The 21,530-nt window shown below is 39.5% G+C and overlaps 1 protein-coding gene across 1 annotated transcript in view; it reads left to right on the forward strand.

Moving 5' to 3' along the window:
* Positions 1–21,302, forward strand: part of LOC120419875 (zinc transporter ZIP1) — a 41,695-nt gene extending 20,393 nt beyond the window's left edge. Inside the window, exon 2 of the mRNA XM_039582736.2 lies at positions 20,550–21,302. Coding sequence (XP_039438670.1) covers positions 20,550–20,638 — 89 coding nt within the window. The 3' untranslated portion in view covers positions 20,639–21,302. The remainder of the gene's footprint in view (positions 1–20,549) is intronic.
* The last annotated feature ends 228 nt before the right edge of the window (positions 21,303–21,530 follow it).

A 21,530-nucleotide genomic window follows, 5' to 3' on the forward strand; every position in this document is an offset into this window, starting at 1 on the left:
AAATTGTCAAATTTGTATACGGACCCAATTCTTCGACAATGCGATTGTTTAAAAAAAAAAGGTGCAGGTGGTTATGTTCTACATGACCAATATGACAAAGAACTTTGTACAAAACTCTAAAAATCATGCTATTTTTATTTATATTTTTTAATTCTTTGCCTATTTATTTAATCCTGAATAATTAATTATAATTCAATTTATTCAATCAATGGCACCGGTAGAACCTTCCCTCAGGGCCATGGCCACTCCGGGTGTGGCCAATCCTGTCAAAATGGCAATTTTAATCACCAGTATCAAAAACCATGAATTTTGATACCCATATTGCCCCAAGTCGTATGGTTCAATAAATGTCCCCCGGTAGAACCTTCCCTCAGGGCCATAGCCACTCCGGGTGTGGCCAATCCTGTCAAAATGGCCATTTTCATCACCAGTATCAAAAACCATGAATTTTGATACCCATATTGCCCAAAGTCGTATGGTTCGATAAATGTATCCCCGGTAGAACCTTCCCTCAGGGCCATGGCCACTCCGGGTGTGGCCAATCCTGTCAAAATGGCCATTTTCATCACCAGTATCAAAAACCATGATTTTTGATACCCATATTGCCCCAAATCGTATGGTTCGATAAATGTCCCCCCGGTAGAACCTTCCCTCAGGGCCATGGCCACTCCGAGTGTGGCCAATCCTGTCAAAATGGCCATTTTCATCACCAGTATCAAAAACCATGATTTTTGATACCCATATTGCCCCAAGTCGTATGGTTCGATAAATGTCCCCCGGTAGAACCTTCCCTCAGGGCCATGGCCACTCCGAGTGTGGCCAATCCTGTCAAATAGCCATTTTCATCACCAGTATCAAAAACCATGAATTTTGATACCCATATTGCCCCAAGTCGAATGGTTCAATAAATGTCCCCTGGTAGAACCTTCCCTCAGGGCCTTGGCCACTCCGAGTGTGGCCAATCCTGTCAAATAGCCATTTTCATAACCAGTATCAAAAACCATGAATTTTGATACCCATATTGCCCCAAGTCGAATGGTTCAATAAATGTCCCCTGATAGAACCTTCCCTCAGGGCCTTGGCCACTCCGAGTGTGGCCAATCCTGTCAAATAGCCATTTTCATCACCAGTATCAAAAACCATGAATTTTGATACCCATATTGCCCCAAGTCGTATGGTTCGATAAATGTCCCCCCGGTAGAACCTTCCCTCAGGGCCATGGCCACTCCGGGTGTGGCCAATCCTGTCAAAATGGCCATTTTCATCACCAGTATCAAAAACCATGATTTTTGATACCCATATTGCCCCAAATCGTATGGTTCGATAAATGTCCCCCCGGTAGAACCTTCCCTCAGGGCCATGGCCACTCCGAGTGTGGCCAATCCTGTCAAAATGGCCATTTTCATTACCAGTATCAAAAACCATGAATTTTGATACCCATATTGCCCCAAGTCGAATGGTTCAATAAATGTCCCCTGGTAGAACCTTCCCTCAGGGCCTTGACCACTCCGAGTGTGGCCAATCCTGTCAAATAGCCATTTTCATCACCAGTATCAAAAACCATGAATTTTGATACCCATATTGCCCCAAGTCGAATGGTTCAATAAATGTCCCCCGGTAGAACCTTCCCTCAGGGCCTTGGCCACTCCGAGTGTGGCCAATCCTGTCAAATAGCCATTTTCATCACCAGTATCAAAAACCATGAATTTTGATACCCGTATTGCCCCAAGTCGTATGGTTCAATAAATGTCCCCCGGTAGAACCTTCCCTCAGGGCCATAGCCACTCCGGGTGTGGCCAATCCTGTCAAAATGGCCATTTTCATCACCAGTATCAAAAACCATGAATTTTGATACCCATATTGCCCAAAGTCGTATGGTTCGATAAATGTCCCCCGGTAGAACCTTCCCTCAGGGCCATGGCCACTCCGAGTGTGGCCAATCCTGTCAAATAGCCATTTTCATCACCAGTATCAAAAACCATGAATTTTGATACCCATATTGCCCCAAGTCGAATGGTTCAATAAATGTCCCCTGGTAGAACCTTCCCTCAGGGCCTTGGCCACTCCGAGTGTGGCCAATCCTGTCAAATAGCCATTTTCATCACCAGTATCAAAAACCATGAATTTTGATACCCATATTGCCCCAAGTCGAATGGTTCAATAAATGTCCCCTGATAGAACCTTCCCTCAGGGCCTTGGCCACTCCGAGTGTGGCCAATCCTGTCAAATAGCCATTTTCATCACCAGTATCAAAAACCATGAATTTTGATACCCATATTGCCCCAAGTCGTATGGTTCGATAAATGTCCCCCCGGTAGAACCTTCCCTCAGGGCCATGGCCACTCCGGGTGTGGCCAATCCTGTCAAAATGGCCATTTTCATCACCAGTATCAAAAACCATGATTTTTGATACCCATATTGCCCCAAATCGTATGGTTCGATAAATGTCCCCCCGGTAGAACCTTCCCTCAGGGCCATGGCCACTCCGAGTGTGGCCAATCCTGTCAAAATGGCCATTTTCATTACCAGTATCAAAAACCATGAATTTTGATACCCATATTGCCCCAAGTCGAATGGTTCAATAAATGTCCCCTGGTAGAACCTTCCCTCAGGGCCTTGGCCACTCCGAGTGTGGCCAATCCTGTCAAATAGCCATTTTCATCACCAGTATCAAAAACCATGAATTTTGATACCCATATTGCCCCAAATCGTATGGTTCGATAAATGTCCCCCCGGTAGAACCTTCCCTCAGGGCCATGGCCACTCCGAGTGTGGCCAATCCTGTCAAAATGGCCATTTTCATCACCAGTATCAAAAACCATGATTTTTGATACCCATATTGCCCCAAGTCGTATGGTTCAATAAATGTCCCCCGGTAGAACCTTCCCTCAGGGCCTTGGCCACTCCGAGTGTGGCCAATCCTGTCAAATAGCCATTTTCATCACCAGTATCAAAAACCATGAATTCCATTGGCCACTCCGAGTGTGGCCAATCCTGTCAAAATGGCCATTTTCATCACCAGTATCAAAAACCATGATTTTTGATACCCATATTGCCCCAAATCGTATGGTTCGATAAATGTCCCCCCGGTAGAACCTTCCCTCAGGGCCATGGCCACTCCGAGTGTGGCCAATCCTGTCAAAATGGCCATTTTCATTACCAGTATCAAAAACCATGAATTTTGATACCCATATTGCCCCAAGTCGAATGGTTCAATAAATGTCCCCTGGTAGAACCTTCCCTCAGGGCCTTGGCCACTCCGAGTGTGGCCAATCCTGTCAAATAGCCATTTTCATCACCAGTATCAAAAACCATGAATTTTGATACCCATATTGCCCCAAGTCGAATGGTTCAATAAATGTATCCCCGGTAGAACCTTCCCTCAGGGCCTTGGCCACTCCGAGTGTGGCCAATCCTGTCAAATAGCCATTTTCATCACCAGTATCAAAAACCATGAATTTTGATACCCATATTGCCCCAAGTCGTATGGTTCAATAAATGTCCCCCGGTAGAACCTTCCCTCAGGGCCATAGCCACTCCGGGTGTGGCCAATCCTGTCAAAATGGCCATTTTCATCACCAGTATCAAAAACCATGAATTTTGATACCCATATTGCCCAAAGTCGTATGGTTCGATAAATGTATCCCCGGTAGAACCTTCCCTCAGGGCCATGGCCACTCCGGGTGTGGCCAATCCTGTCAAAATGGCCATTTTCATCACCAGTATCAAAAACCATGATTTTTGATACCCATATTGCCCCAAATCGTATGGTTCGATAAATGTCCCCCCGGTAGAACCTTCCCTCAGGGCCATGGCCACTCCGAGTGTGGCCAATCCTGTCAAAATGGCCATTTTCATCACCAGTATCAAAAACCATGATTTTTGATACCCATATTGCCCCAAGTCGTATGGTTCAATAAATGTCCCCCGGTAGAACCTTCCCTCAGGGCCTTGGCCACTCCGAGTGTGGCCAATCCTGTCAAATAGCCATTTTCATCACCAGTATCAAAAACCATGAATTCCATTGGCCACTCCGAGTGTGGCCAATCCTGTCAAATAGCCATTTTCATCACCAGTATCAAAAACCATGAATTTTGATACCCATATTGCCCCAAGTCGTATGGTTCGATAAATGTCCCCCCGGTAGAACCTTCCCTCAGGGCCATGGCCACTCCGGGTGTGGCCAATCCTGTCAAAATGGCCATTTTCATCACCAGTATCAAAAACCATGATTTTTGATACCCATATTGCCCCAAATCGTATGGTTCGATAAATGTCCCCCCGGTAGAACCTTCCCTCAGGGCCATGGCCACTCCGAGTGTGGCCAATCCTGTCAAAAAGGCCATTTTCATTACCAGTATCAAAAACCATGAATTTTGATACCCATATTGCCCCAAGTCGAATGGTTCAATAAATGTCCCCTGGTAGAACCTTCCCTCAGGGCCTTGGCCACTCCGAGTGTGGCCAATCCTGTCAAATAGCCATTTTCATCACCAGTATCAAAAACCATGAATTTTGATACCCATATTGCCCCAAGTCGTATGGTTCGATAAATGTCCCCCCGGTAGAACCTTCCCTCAGGGCCATGGCCACTCCGGGTGTGGCCAATATCCTACCAGTTTGGTCCCAACCCCATTGCCTTGAATCATTCTGGTTTCCGAGTGACCGTTCTAACAATGTTCTTTAGAACAGAATTCCTCCCAAGTTGGTGCACAACCTGTGTCTTTCAATGTGTGTATGTGTGTGTGAGCAATAAAATTACCACCGTCGATCCGTCTCTGACGGATTTTCGGTCAAAACTAACTGTTCAGAGGCTATCTGTTAGCTTATATAGTCCGCATGAAATGTGGCAACATGGTGCAAATTTTGCCTCGTCTCCTGCTTTCTTGGAACTGTCACGCGAGAATGTTGCACCATTGTTGCCACACTTCATGCGAACTATATAAGCTAACAGATAGCCTCTGAACAGTTAGTTTTGACCGAAAATCCGTCAGAGACGGATCGACGGTGCTAATTTTATTGCTCACACACACATACACACATTGAAAGACACAGGTTGTGCACCACCTTGGGAGGAATTCTGTTCTAAAGAACATTGTTAGAACGGTCACTCGGAAACCAGAATGATTCAAGGCAATGGGGTTGGGACCAAACTGGTAGGATATTGGCCACACCCGGAGTGGCCATGGCCCTGAGGGAAGGTTTTACCGGGGGGACATTTATCGAACCATACGACTTGTGGCAATATGGGTATCAAAATTCATGGTTTTTGATACTGGTGATGAAAATAGCCATTTTGACAGGATTGGCCACACTCGGAGTGGCCATGGCCCTGAGGGAAGGTTTTACCGGGGGGACATTTATCGAACCATACGACTTGTGGCAATATGGGTATCAAAATTCATGGTTTTTGATACTGGTGATGAAAATGGCCATTTTGACAGGATTGGCCACACTCGGAGAGGCCATGGCCCTGAGGGAAGGTTCTACCAGGGGACATTTATCGAACCATACGACTTGGGGCAATATGGGTATCAAAATTCATGGTTTTTGATACTGATGATGAAAATGGCCATATTGACAGGATTGGCCACACCCGGAGTGGCCATGGCCCTGAGGGAAGGTTCTACCGGGGGGACATTTATCGAACCATACGACTTGGGGCAATATGGGTATCAAAATTCATGGTTTTTGATACTGGTAATGAAAATGGCCATTTTGACAGGATTGGCCACACCCGGAGTGGCCATTCCACAGTGTTCGGAATGACAAAATTAAGTGGAATAAATTGATAACTCTTTTATTTGACGTCCTAGCCAAATGGTGTCTTCGGAAGAGTTGTTGTACTTGATAAGAGCAATCTTTTGAAGTTATTGACATACAGGGTGACGACCTTCCAGGGTGTCAACCATAATTAACTTTGTTGGATGGCGTTGTAGGGCTTTGGTGTCTTGGGCAAAGTTGAAGAGGAGAAAAATTCATGAAGGTTGGTCGAAGGCGCCAAATTTGTAGCTCTTAATCTACTCGAGATATGCGCCAGTTTTGCAAAAATGGTCCAAAAAGCACTTTTTTGTGATAACTTAAAATGTTAGCGTTTTAGCGGCCTACTATGTTCTGAAGAGTTGTTTATGACATAAAATTACATATCTTTGCCGAAAACAGCAAAATGTTGTGAGCCTTTATTGAGGAGTTATAACCATTTTAAGTGATTTTGAGCCTATTTTCAAGTTGCAATGTTTTCAAAATGGCGCATTTTGGCGCAAAACCGAACAATGCACCTGAAAGTACACACTTTCAACTACATTTCCTGAAAATATCTCCGTGTATATATTTTTAGATATCTCAATTTGAATTTGCCGATTTTTAATCAATTTATTTATAAATGTTATTCGAAATCATAATGAATACAAGGTGAAAATCGGTAAATTGAAGGGTAAATTGATCGATTTTTATGGAAATTACATTGTCTATTAAAAAATACGACAACCTTTCCAGAGTGACCACATATAAAAGGAAATACTTAATTTTAAATACGAACAATTATTTAAAATTTTCACTTACATTATTTTTGGGAAAAACATGTATTTATTCATAATGTTAAAATGTGTATCATAATTTTAAGCATGAACAATGTTTTACTGCGGGCGTCAATAATTAGAGTTCACGTGCGGTGATACGACCGCAAGATAATGGTCGCATGACAGCCGCAAGACAACCGCAGAACAAATTTTTGGCTGTTGTCAAAGGTTGCCTTGAGTTTTGAGCTGACTTTTTGGAAAATATTCAAAACAAACCAAGTTGACAGCCAAATCAACCAGAATTTCAGTTCAACTTGCTGATTTTTACACTGCGGTAATAAGGCGGCAATAATCTCCTGTCACTCACAGCGAAGGAGAAACGTGATTTTATCTCGCACGCAATAAGCAATATTAAAATCGATCAATTTACCCTTTCAATTTACCGATTATTACCACGTTTCAATAAGATTACGCTTAAAAATTATAAAAAAATTGATTAAAAACCGTCAAATTCAAATTGAGATACAGTGGACTCTCTCGGTGTCGATATTGAAGGGACCGTCGAGAGCAGAAGTTATGAAATTATAGAACAAAAAATCAAAGCAATCTATTTGAAGGGACTGAAAAATTTATTGACAGCTGGAGTAATATTGATATCGAGAAGATCGACAACGAGAGAGTCCACTGTATCTCTAAATCGACACCGATAGACACGGAGATATTTTCAGAAAATGTAGTTGAAAGTGTGTACTTTCATGTGCATTGTTCGGTTTTGCGCCAAAATTCGCCATTTCGAAAACATTGCAACTTAAAATATGCTCAAAATCACTTACAAATGGTTATAACTTCTCAATAAAGGCTCACAACATTTTGCTGTCTTGGGCAAAGATGTGTAATTTTATGTCATAAACAACTCTTCAGAACATAGTAGCCCGCTAAAATGCTAACATTTTAAGTTATCACAAAAAAAAGTGCTTTTTTTACCATTTTTGCAAAAATGACGTAGTAGATTAAGAGCTACAAATTTGGCGCCTTTGACAAACTTTCATGAAATTTTCTCCTCTACAACTTTGCGCAATACACCAAAGCCCTACAACGTCATCCAACAGAGTAGTTTTTGGTTGACACCCTGGAAGGTCGTCACCCTGTATGTCAATAACTTTAAAAGATAGCCCTTATCAAGTACAACAACTCTTCCGAAGACACCATTTGGCTAGGAGGTCAAATAAAGGAGTAATCAATTTATTCAATTGCCCTGAGGGAAGGTTTTACCGGGGGGATATTTATCGAACCATATAAATTGGGGCAATATGGGTATCAAAATTCATGGTTTTGATACTGGTAATGAAAATGGACATTTTGGCAGGATTGGCCTCAACCGAAGTGGCCATGGCCCTGGGGAAGGTTCTACCGGGGACATTTATCGAACCATACGACTTGGGACGGTACCAAAAACCATGATTTTTGATACCCATATTGCTCCAAGTCGTATGGTTCGATAAATGTCCCCCCAGTAGAACCTTCCCTCAGGGCCATGGCCACTCCGGGTGTGGCAAATCCTGTCAAAATGGCCATTTTCATTACCAGTATCAAAAACCATGAATTTTGATACCCATACTGTCCCAAGTCGTATGGTTCGATAAATGTCCCCCCGGTAGAACCTTCCCTCAGGGCCATGGCCACTCCGAGTGTGGCCAATCCTGTCAAAATGGCCATTTTCATCACCAGTATCAAAAACCATGAATTTTGATACCCATATTGCCCAAAGTCGTATGGTTCGATAAATGTCCCCCGGTAGAACCTTCCCTCAGGGCCATGGCCACTCCGGGTGTGGCCAATCCTGTCAAAATGGCCATTTTCATTACCAGTATCAAAAACCATGAATTTTGATACTCATATTGCCCCAAGTCGTATGGTTCGATAAATGTCCCCCCGGTAGAACCTTCCCTCAGGGCCATGGCCATTCCGAGTGTGGCCAATCCTGTCAAAATGGCCATTTTCATCACCAGTATCAAAAACCATGAATTTTGATACCCATATTGCCCCAAGTCGTATGGTTCGATAAATGTCCCCCGGTAGAACCTTCCCTCAGGGCCATGGCCACTCCGAGTGTGGCCAATCCTGTCAAAATGGCCATTTTCATCACCAGTATCAAAAACCATGAATTTTGATACCCATATTGCCACAAGTCGTATGGTTCGATAAATGTCCCCCGGTAGAACCTTCCCTCAGGGCCATGGCCACTCCGAGTGTGGCCAATCCTGTCAAAATGGCCATTTTCATCACCAGTATCAAAAACCATGAATTTTGATACCCATATTGCCACAAGTCGTATGGTTCGATAAATGTCCCCCGGTAGAACCTTCCCTCAGGGCCATGGCCACTCCGGGTGTGGCCAATCCTGTCAAAATGGCCATTTTCATTACCAGTATCAAAAACCATGAATTTTGATACCCATACTGTCCCAAGTCGTATGGTTCGATAAATGTCCCCCCGGTAGAACCTTCCCTCAGGGCCATGGCCACTCCGAGTGTGGCCAATCCTGTCAAAATGGCCATTTTCATCACCAGTATCAAAAACCATGAATTTTGATACCCATATTGCCCAAAGTCGTATGGTTCGATAAATGTCCCCCGGTAGAACCTTCCCTCAGGGCCATGGCCACTCCGGGTGTGGCCAATCCTGTCAAAATGGCCATTTTCATTACCAGTATCAAAAACCATGAATTTTGATACTCATATTGCCCCAAGTCGTATGGTTCGATAAATGTCCCCCCGGTAGAACCTTCCCTCAGGGCCATGGCCATTCCGAGTGTGGCCAATCCTGTCAAAATGGCCATTTTCATCACCAGTATCAAAAACCATGAATTTTGATACCCATATTGCCCCAAGTCGTATGGTTCGATAAATGTCCCCCGGTAGAACCTTCCCTCAGGGCCATGGCCACTCCGAGTGTGGCCAATCCTGTCAAAATGGCCATTTTCATCACCAGTATCAAAAACCATGAATTTTGATACCCATATTGCCACAAGTCGTATGGTTCGATAAATGTCCCCCGGTAGAACCTTCCCTCAGGGCCATGGCCACTCCGGGTGTGGCCAATCCTGTCAAAATGGCCATTTTCATTACCAGTATCAAAAACCATGAATTTTGATACCCATATTGCCACAAGTCGTATGGTTCGATAAATGTCCCCCCGGTAAAACCTTCCCTCAGGGCCATGGCCACTCCGGGTGTGGCCAATATCCTACCAGTTTGGTCCCAACCCCATTGCCTTGAATCATTCTGGTTTCCGAGTGACCGTTCTAACAATGTTCTTTAGAACAGAATTCCTCCCAAGGTGGTGCACAACCTGTGTCTTTCAATGTGTGTATGTGTGTGTGAGCAATAAAATTACCACCGTCGATCCGTCTCTGACGGATTTTCGGTCAAAACTAACTGTTCAGAGGCTATCTGTTAGCTTATATAGTCCGCATGAAATGTGGCAACATGGTGCAAATTTTGCCTCGTCTCCTGCTTTCTTGGAACTGTCACGCGAGAATGTTGCACCATTGTTGCCACACTTCATTCGTTGCTGACCCCTTCCGCAGTACCAAGCATGCAACATTTTCGTAACGCGCGACATTTTTCGTTTTTCTGGATTGACACCTCACCAGAATAGAGCCCTTAGGACAAAGTTCTTTGTCAAAATAAACTTTGTTGTAAATTATTTTGTAGAAAGTAATTTTGGGGATGAATCAAGAATTATATCGATAGTACCCGTAGTTTTGAAGACACTAAAATGTCTGTAACAAACATTTTGGTGCAAAAAGCTCTGGTTGATGTGCACCGTTAAAAAGAGATTTTTATAAGCCATTTGTTTCAAAGTGATTTGCTCCTGTTGTGTTCATTCAATAAAATCAGATTCAAATTGAATACGGATTTTCATTCAGCTAAATAAAATCAACCAGTGATATGCACATAAATTATCACACCATTACTGGAATCAGCAAAACCAGTAATGGAGTAACAGTTACCGAGGGGGGGAGCTGCTCAAGCTGACAGCATCTGTCGGACAAATAAGGTGGATGCAATTATATAAACCACTAACAACGTGCTTCCATAGAGACATCCCCCGCGTGTCAACTGTCGTGTGACCTGGAAGCAAAGCCGGGCCGGTTCTGACCATTGATCAATTGTGATTCTTTCACTGACAGGCTCACATTCGTTAATTTTACTTGCGCTACGATGAGATGATGATGACAGGCCAGCTCGTCATGTCTGACTCATCGCAGACGTTGTCGTCGGGATGCCCCGGAGGAAAATTGTAATATGTATGCATAGCGATTTTTCCTGTTCAACACATTCACATGACGAGTGTGTGTGCATGTTGGTTTATCGAACTGATGCAATCTTTAAATGTATTTTTGTAATATTAATTACATCAGACCACTGATGATGGATGTTTTAATCAAATTCATTTACGATTCAGTAACAACTGTACTGTTTTTATTTCTGCTTTTTATACTTCTGCCTATATATAATCAAGGAAGTTGTGGTATTTTTAAAACTAAACCTAATCCATCACATATTGCTTAACGTCTTTGAAGGTTACAAAGATTTTAAAGTAGATAAAAGCATGACAAATCAATCTAGTAATAAGTACATTCTGCCCATCATCGAAAAAATGGCTAATATGCCATTTGGACAAAATTGAGTTTATCGTGCTAACTTGTACTTTGTTGTCTAAATAATCCCCTTAAAACTTGATTTTTTTTTTCAAAATAATGTTTTTAAGGACCAAAAAACTAAATGGCTATTATGCCAAATAAATTAAAAATTAGCTAGTATTCATTTACAATAGTTTTTTTAATATTTGGAACTATTATTTCACGAATATTTTGACTTGAGACTTGAAAGACATTACTTACCGTCATCTGATACCAATTTGGATACGTAGGGGCGAATAGGGACAGCTGTACTAGCCTTGCTTAAAATTAATAAAAATGCAAACACAACACAACGTAAAAAGAGCACTGATTTCAAATACACTAAGAACTGCTATCAAAATTTTGGCTGTAGCCCCATTCACCCCAGTTGAGGGTAATGGCTATGTTTTGGTACAAAACAGAACAATGTTATCGCTTTATAGATGCAAATTTCACATTTGAATAATTGTAATGCCTCTTATATTGGTACAATGTAGTTAGTAAAGGAGAATTCAATTGTTGAAATAAAACCAATATTTTTTAGGATTAATTTTGGTGACTTTGCCGTATGGTGCTGATCGCGAGCTATAATTTTCCGCAGGGCTGCGGAGCCTGGTAGATTTCAAAGCGACTCTGACTCCAACTTCGGCTTCTCATAACTCCGACTCCCGCTCTTCAGGGTTCTCTCTCCTATGACCAAGTTAGAGGACATGAACATATGCCCGACGCCCGACACTCTTTTCTATTGTTCTGAATCGCACTAAGCTTTTTCCGCATTCTGCCCTAGGGTTCCGTGGCCATATTGTGCCGTTTTGCGACCTGCCTTCCTTGTGTCACCTGTCCCCTACAAGAAACCTATCCTTCAGATTCCGGATTAGATGCGCTAAAGCTGTTGCAACGCGTTAAAAAATACTAACAAATGTCACACATTAGCCAAAATGTTTCGCCAAAAGGCAAATTTTAACCGCAGAATAAACGAAAAATTGGCTACTTTGATTAACCCCATCCCGCCCAGAGCAAAATCGAGATTATTACGTATTTCCCCATTACTCGTAACTGGATCGACCAAATTGAATGAAATTTAAATGGATATAAGCTAACATTCTATATAAACTAAAGCATGTTGAACCAGGTTGAAAAAATGCATAGTTGCAGAGAAATTTAATTTTGAAGACAAAAATTAGTTGTGCTCTGGAGTAACCACAGGAGTTAGTTAAATAGTGTTAAATAGTGTTTTTAACAACGCACACCTCAAATAAACAAAATCATTGTTATCGGCCAAACATATAAGTGCTACACGAATGGTTTTACGTAATTACTTCTTAAGTTTATGTGAATTTGAAGAAATTACACACCAAAACACAAAACCGCGTTTTTCTCGAAACAGCAGTCATGGCATAATAGCCAAATTTTCAATGATGGGCATCATTGCTGAATAATTATTGTGGTTTGGTTGAGCGTTTTAGCAGAATGCATTACTGTGAATACAAAGAGACGAGTTGTTCCTTTTAATTCCGCTATATATTATATAATATATAATATATAGCGGAATTAAAAGGAACAACTCGTCTCTTTGTATTCACAAATAATTATTGTTTCTTGAAAAATAATGGGCTTCCTGCATTAAAAAAAGACAGTGAATATCTACAAAAAAAAGTTACTAATTTCCTTCGATAGGTTTTTCAGATCTTCAATATTTCTGGCTCATCGAATAGGGCTTTTGATTACTCAATCAATGATAGTTCGCATGATAGATCTGGGCAATATTTTTAGCAAATTATCTCAGAGTCGGTTTCAAAAAAGTCTATAAATAACACTTAAGTGCTTATAGCTTTTGATAGGGTTGTCAAATCTTCAATGTTTTGGACTTGTTCGAAAGGTATTTTAAATACCCTTCTAAAATTGTATAACATGAAATGAATAACACGAAATGTATAACATGAAATGTATAACGTGACATTCTTACAAAAACCATCGTTTTTACAATCTTTCGGACTTTAATCAAAAGCATTACTAAACTTTATTTTCAATAGCGACTTAAGGGGCCCAAGACGAATCGATTGTGATCAAAATGGTTAAAATCGCTTCAACCAGTGCTGATATAACCGAGTGCATATTTTATGTGCACATCCCTACACGGACATTTGCTCAGAATTTGATTCTGAGTCGATATGTATACGTGAAGGTGGGTCTAGGTCTAGTCTATTATCGCTTCCAAATGCTAGTCAATTAACCCTTTCGAGCAACTAAACAAATGTCCACTTCGCTTGCTGACATTTGGAGCATTAGCAAATAAATGCGCAAATGTTGGCTTTACGTGACTGTGCCGTAGAAATAATTAAGCGGTGTCTTGGAGTGTGTGTGTCTGTCAATCTGTGTTCATCTCTTTGGCTTTCTGCTAGAGATGGCTTTCGGAAGATGTTCCACACAAGCACGTTTTCACCGTTTATATTGACTGTGTTCGATTACACGATTGAATGACGCCTAATTGAGTGATTATTGTACTGACATTTAGAAAATTTGTTTGCACTTTATTTGGCGTCATTTGTTTCGCCGCATTGTTTAGTTCCGGGAAGAAATCGATTTTATGTTTTTTCTTTAAAGTAAATTGATTTTATTGTATATTTTTAAATAAGATTGGAAATCAACACGTTAATTTTGAAACATTGCACAATTAAAATGTTTAAATATATAATATATATAATCGCTATTATTGTATTATGTCATTGTGGTTATTATTTCATTTTCAACGGAATTTGTGCTTCACCATGTATCATGATGTACGATGGGGAAAAACGCTCGCGTGCTTCCTTTATGAATGCTTAGGTCGAATAGTGGTGAGGTGATTTAAAAAAAAAAAATTAACTAAGATTGCTGTTCTGAAAAAGCAAAATAAATAAATAAGTGAAATTACTTTTTGAACATTTTTATTTAAATAAAAGTTAGACGCGTTTTCAAATGCACGATCCGGATGATGCTACAAAAGTTTTGCAAGACATTCAAGTGTGACATACTGCGAAAGCAGCATTAAAAAGCATTAATGCCGCATTGTGTGTGACAACTGGCTCTAAACAACGTACAATGTGTGCACTTAAATTGTTGCGATAGTTTTAGCCGTTTTTTTTCTCAGCAGATATATGTTCACCTCGCAAAAACTCCATCACAGATTTGCGATTGTTTCAGCAAAATTGCTATTTTTGACTACGGATACCCAGCAGTACGTGCGTGAATGTCTGTTTATTTTCTGTGGTACGTGACAAAAATGGCAGAACAGAACCCGGTGAAGTTATCCACAGAAATTCAATCATCTCATTGTGACCACTTCAAGCCAGCTGAGAAACTGATATGTGGTTGGACTGAAGGTATGCACACAGCTGAGTTATAGAGACTGACAGATTTGGCTTTAAAAAGGAAGCAAAAAATAAAATCTAAAGATAGATAAGTCGCTATTCATTTAAAATAATAATTATAAACAAAACACGTGCAAGCACACTCACCGTCGTTTGTCTGCTAAACTAGCCAATTGACGTAAAGTATTGACGAAAAATGTGTGAGAAAATTAACAATTCTTTTTCGCTTTACACGTTCAATCTTGGCGGTTGGCGTATCGATGAAAATAAGGCCCCTGCCCAAACCCCTTTTCTCTCTCCTATTGCATTTGGGGACCGATCGTTGACGTCTGCTGACGCGAACCATCATAGCCGTAGCCTTATTTAATGTTTTTGTCAGTTTATTCGCGCCAATTTTCATTGATATGCAAATTGATTGAAGTCATGCGATATAATTTTAATTTGTTCTTCGAATTATCAAACGATGCGACGGAGGGGCTGATTTTGGCACAGTTCTAATTGGCTCCGATGTTGAACTGCTGCAAATCTGTTTATTGTAGCGCAGAAAAAATGCAAAACACTTTGAACATTTGATTTATCGCATAAAGTAATTCTTCACTAATTATCATACTCTCTACTAAATTGTTTGTTTTCTGGAAATTTTGATGTGTACAAATTTAAATGAAAAAATCGTTGATTGAGACAAACTATGGCTAAATATGAGCAATCTATGTAAAAGGGAGTAAAGTTTGATTGCCATTCAAATTAATGGAACCAAAAGCTGATGAAAAAAAAATTGATTCGATTATTTGATAATCGAGTCTGGACTATATTATTTTTTAAGTAATAATGTAATACTTCATTGCAATTTTTTGTTCCTCTTTTCACATTTTCGGCTTTAAAGTAACCAACATCATTTTGTAAAATTTAAAAACTAACTTAATCCACCTATGTGGTTGATGCCTTCCTCACTTTTTACCTACAATGGGTAATATGAGTGGTTTGGACACATATTTCAGCTATTTTTTTTGGTCCAGAAAAATAAGTACACAGATATAACTTAAGTTGTCATAACTCGAGACAGGGTTGCCAGATTTTCAATGTTGTGGACTCGTTGGAAAGGTCTCTCGATTATCTAGCCAACGATGGGTCGGATGATGGATCCGGACATCGTTTACATGCATTTAAGTGAGATCCGACTTCAAAAAAGTACATAATTATTACTTAAGTAGTCATAACTCGAGACAGGGTTGCCAGATCTTCGATGTTGTGGACTTGTTGGTAAGGTCTCTCAATTATCTAACCAATGATGGGTCGGATGATGGATCCGGACATCGTTTACATGCATTTAAGTAAGATCCAGCTTCAAAAAAGTACATAAATATCACTTAAGTAGTCATAACTCGAGACAGGGATGCCAGATTTTCAATTATGTAGACTCGTTAGAAAGGTCTCTCGATTACCTAATCAATGATTGGTCGGATGGTGGTTCCGGACATCGTTTACATACATTTAAGTGAGATCCGGCTTCAAAAAAGTACATAAATATCACTTAAGTGGTCATAACTCGAGACAGGGTTGCCAGATCTTCAATGTTGTGGATTCGTTGGAAAGGTCTCTTGATTACCTAATCAATTATGGGTCGGATTATGGATCCGGACATCGTTTACATATATTTAAGTGAGATCCGGCTTCAAAAAAGTACATAAATACCACTTAAGTGGTCATAACTCGAGACAGGATTGCCAGATCTTCGATGTTGTGGACTCATTGGAAAGGTCTCTTGATTACCTAACCAATGATGGGTCGGATGATGGTTCCGGGCATCGTTTACATACATTTAAGTAAGATCCGGCTTCAAAAAAGTACATAAATATCACTTAAGTGGTCATAACTCGAGACAGGGTTGCCAGATCTTCGATGTTGTGTACTCGTTGGTAAGGTCTCTTGATTACCTAACCAATGATGGGTTGGATTATGGATCCGGACATCGTTAACATACATTTAAGTGAGATCTGACTTCAAAAAAGTACATAAATATCACTTAAGTGGTCATAACTCGAGACAGGGTTGCCAGATCTTCGATGTTGTGGACTCGTTGGTAAGGTCTCTTGATTAACTAACCAATGATGGGTTGGATTATGGATCCGGACATCGTTAACATACATTTAAGTAAGATCCGGCTTCAAAAAAGTACCTAAATATCACTTAAGTGGTCATAACTCGAGACAGGGTTGCCAGATTTTCAATTATGTGGACTCGTTGAAAAGGTCTCTTGATTACCTAACCAACGATGGGTCAGATGATGGTTCCGGACATCGTTTACATACATTTAAGTGAGATCCGGCTTCAAAAAAGTACATAAATATCACTTAAACGGTCATAACTTGAGACAGGGATGCCAGATTTTCAATTATGTAGACTCGTTAGAAAGGTCTCTTGATTACCTAATTAATGATTGGTCGGATGGTGGTTCCGGACATCGTTTACATACATTTAAGTGAGATTCGGCTTCAAAAAAGTACATAAAAACCACTTAAGTGGTCATAACTCGAGACAGGGTTGCCAGATCTTCGATGTTGTGTACTCGTTAGTAAGGTCTCTTGATTACCTAACCAATGATGGGTTGGATTATGGATCCGGACATCGTTAACATACATTTAAGTGAGATCCGACTTCAAAAAAGTACATAAATATCACTTAAGTGGTCATAACTCGAGACAGGGTTGCCAGATCTTCGATGTTGTGGACTCGTTGGTAAGGTCTCTTGATTACCTAACCAATGATGGGTTGGATTATGGATCCGGACATCGTTTACATACATTTAAGTAAGATCCGGCTTCAAAAAAGTACATAAATATCACTTAAGTGGTCATAACTCGAGACAGGGTTGCCAGATCTTCAATGTTAAGGATTCGTTGGAAAGGTCTCTTGATAACCTAACCAACGATGGGTCGAATGATGAATTCGGACATCGTTTACATGCATTTAAGTGAGATCCGGCTTCAAAAAAGTACATAAATATCACTTAAATAGTCATAACTCGAGACAGGGTTGCCAGATCTTCGATGTTGTGGACTTGTTTGAAAGGTATTTTGATGACCTAACCAACAATGGGTTGGATGATGGAACCGGACATCGTTTACATGCATATAATTGAGATCCGGATAATTGTGAAAACACATTTTTATACATAACTTTTGAACTACTTATCGAAACTTCAAACAATTCAATAGCGATGTATGGGACCCTAAACCAAGTCGAATGCAACTGGTTTGACCAAAATCGGTTCAGCCAGTGCTGAGAAAACTTGGCAAGATTTTTGAACACATACATACATACACACACACACACATACACACACACAGACATTTGTTCAGTTTTCGATTCTGAGTCGATATGTATATATGAAGGTGGGTCTTCGAGCTTTTAATAAAAAGTTTATTTTTAGAGCAGGATTATAGCCTTACCTCAGTGAGGAAGGCAAAAAATGAATTATTTCGGGAAAACAATATATTTAAGCGAAATACAAACCATAATCCTTCCTTTTATTGTATTTGTCTCAATCCTTTCCCGTTAGAAACAGCTGACCGCGTACGGATCACGTTCCTAGTAGAGGAAATTATGCTTTACGACATTAAAACATGTTGTCACATAAACGACACAATATTTACGTTTTTTCCGCACGCAATCGGTGGTTGAACCTTAAAAGAAGGCACGTCCTATTGTTGAACATGGCTTGCCCGTTGTGTTATGTCTTCACCTATAAAGAGAGTTTAGCGCAGGGGTGCTCAAAGTTTTTGGAGGCCGTACCAAATTTGAAGCTCAAATGAGCTTACGGGCCAAATTTACAAAATAAGACAATATTAAAAAAAAATACGTTATTTGAATGTAAAAGACTAGAAAATACATCTATCAGCAAGTTTTTTTGCAGTTTCTCTTATTTTTCCAACATTTTTGTTAATTAAAAATAATAGAAAACACAAAATGGTATTTTTTTAAAGGTATTGTTGTTTTTATTGTTTAAGGGTCACTTACCACACATAACATTCGGATGCCTAGAAATGAGCAGAAACTTGCAACAGAGACCACAAAAGACCCGGGGGTCGTTAAAGTGGATTGCTGTGTGAGTACAATAAAATTTTAAAGTTGTTTTTTTCACATTTTGAGAATGGGGACATGTAATCTGCATAATTTATGTTAAATTAAGGCCGTTTCAAATATTTTTTGAAGTTTATGTCCCTTGACTCTGACCAAAGTCGAGGGGGGGGGGGGCAAAAAAAAATTAAAAATTGAATTTACGAGTCACGGTTTTAGCATTAGAAAAAAGTGTTTAAAATGCATTATACACAGAAATAAATATTCCTGTAAATTTCCACTATTTATCATGTACCAAAAGGTATCATGATAAATGATGTATATTTACATTAGGTTCGTTGAAAATTTACATTAGATTCATTGGAAATTTTCATTTGTTTTGAAAATTTACACTAGTATTGGAAATTTACATTAGTTTAAATCAACTAATTCTGATTGGCCAATGGGAATGATAAGCTCGACTTGGATTGCAGTAGGAAAAGGGTGTGGCCTATGTTCTATTCTATATTCTAACATGCCAAATATGATAATCAAGCAGAAAAAGGCGTTGTAGATTGTTTTCAGTTGATTTTACTTTTATTTTAAATTTTTCTGAAAAAAATATTTTTTTGGCCCCCTGATTTTTTGGACCAGTTTTGGAGGGGGGGTCATAAACTTTGAAAAATATTTGTAACGGTCTAAGTGTGACCATTAAAAAATCGTTGATAGCCAGAATTTTAACATTTCAATGAAAAAAATGCTAGAAAATGTGTTAAGCCGTAAAGTTGATTTGCAATCATTATTTTCAAAAAATGTAAATATATTCGTAAAAAAATCATTTTAGCAAAAAAACATTTATTCATAAAAAAATCACTAAAATCCTAATTATTTTTGAGTAAATGATTCTAAACGCAGAGGAATGTATTTTTAATTGCTTTCAGCCGGTTGCACTTAAGTTCTTGATATTTTGAAGTTTTATGAACACATATTTTTGCACATGATTTTTCGAGTAAATTTCTAATAATGGGGGAGGGGAGGGTTGTAAAAAAGCTTTTTACAAAACTTGCTACCTCGGATATTTACTAGTTTTACTTATATTGAAACTTGTGAAATTTACAGATTGTCAAGGGAAACAGATTGGCCAATGTTTGCCAGATCCAAACGCGCTGAACACAAACCGCTCTTTACGCCCAGCAAAACTGGCAGTGTTGCAAGCGCAAAACATACTTTGCCAGTGCCGATTTATTTTGCATCGACCAATCTGTTTCCCTTGACAATCTGTAGTGAAATTGTGTTCTAAAATGGGGATCAAAAAATTGAAAAATCATTAGTTTTTTATCAACAAAAAATAAAAAAAAGATTTGCTTAAAAAGTTCAAAATAAAACATAATATTGAAAAAGTATAAAATCACTTGACAGGGTATCAATTGGCCATATTACATGATTATTCAAAATGGGCCCGCGGGCCACACTTTGGTCACCCCTGGTTTAGCGTCCGTTCCTTGTCTGTGTTTAATTTAACCATTTAATTTAAAAACCGGCGCCAGGTGAGGTGATACCAGCCAGCAATTTGGTGTTTGGTTCTAGGGATTGGGGTCATTTATTAACATTTTAATGTTTTTCTAGTTTCGGAAAGGAACGACACCGTGATAGAGGGTGGTCAATTCTAATAATGTTCTGGCAAGCTGTCGTGAAGACTCATAAAATTGTCTAAATTTATGCATTTAATTTGAGATACAAATGAGATTAATTTCAAGCCATAATTGACTTTGCAGCTTTTATCGTTAGTGTGTCAAGACAGTATTGTTGTACTGAAAACAATTTGTAAAAGTGATTTTATTTCGAGATTCCAATCAGGCACCTCCATTGAATGTGTTTGGTGGAGACGCATGGTTACTTATTGATCTATAATTAATCTTTTATTTCTTTCAATTTCAGCTGGACATGGACACAGTCACAGTCACGCAGTTGTCGGCGGAGGAGACGATCATGATCATGACCACGACCACGATCACGATAGCCACTAGTGCTGGGCTCGGCTTTTCTTTCAATGGCAGAAAAGTTTGTAGTTTAGTAGTTAGAGCTATTAGAGCATATACGAGCCTTTCGTCAATCATTGTTCGCAGTCTAAGAAAAAAAAGTGCATGAGGTGTTATGGATGAAGATAGGAGCAATGCAGAAGTGAGAAGGGGTGTTTCTACACTGTTGACATTCCGGAGATTCAAACGAGTGTGGTATATACCAGAGAGCAGCAGTAAAACGAAGCTAAACAGTATTTGTGGCCGGCGTCCGAAACTCTTTGCAGCTGTGATAGTGAAAAACGAGGAGAGTTATATTTAAACAAGTAGACATTTCTTATAATTTTTATAATAGTCTGTTTAGGAAGCGTGAAACCAGCATAGGATTTTATCAATAATGAAGCCTAAACTATGCACATCGAGCTTTTCAAATAGACAAAATTAAACAATTCCAAACATATGAAAGACAATAGTTTATAGGACCTTTAAAATAAAACTCTAGAATTGTTCAAAGCTTCATTTGAAAAGCTCAGTTACTGTGGGCTCAAGTGTCGTAATGATATACTTAATTTTTAAATCCAAAAAGACTTCAATTTTATGATCAATACATGTAATAGCATCTGTTAAGTGCCTTATTTGTAACAAGAATAGAATAAAATCAGTGCCAAATCAATTATTTTTTAAAATTATTTTATGATAGAAAGAAACTTTCATACTTGAAAACGAAACTAGATTCATCAAAATCTAGATTCCAATCTGGATGGACAATGACAACATTATCTTAGCTTCTTTCAATTCATTTTGTAATTTTTCAAAAAAATGTGTCCAGAAAGCTAGCTTACCCAGCTCATCAAGGAAAGTGAAGCAATAATATGGGCGGTTTGATTTTGCTTGATTGATG

This window comes from Culex pipiens, chromosome 1 (genome assembly GCF_016801865.2).
Source record: "Culex pipiens pallens isolate TS chromosome 1, TS_CPP_V2, whole genome shotgun sequence".
Lineage (NCBI taxonomy): Eukaryota > Metazoa > Arthropoda > Insecta > Diptera > Culicidae > Culex > Culex pipiens.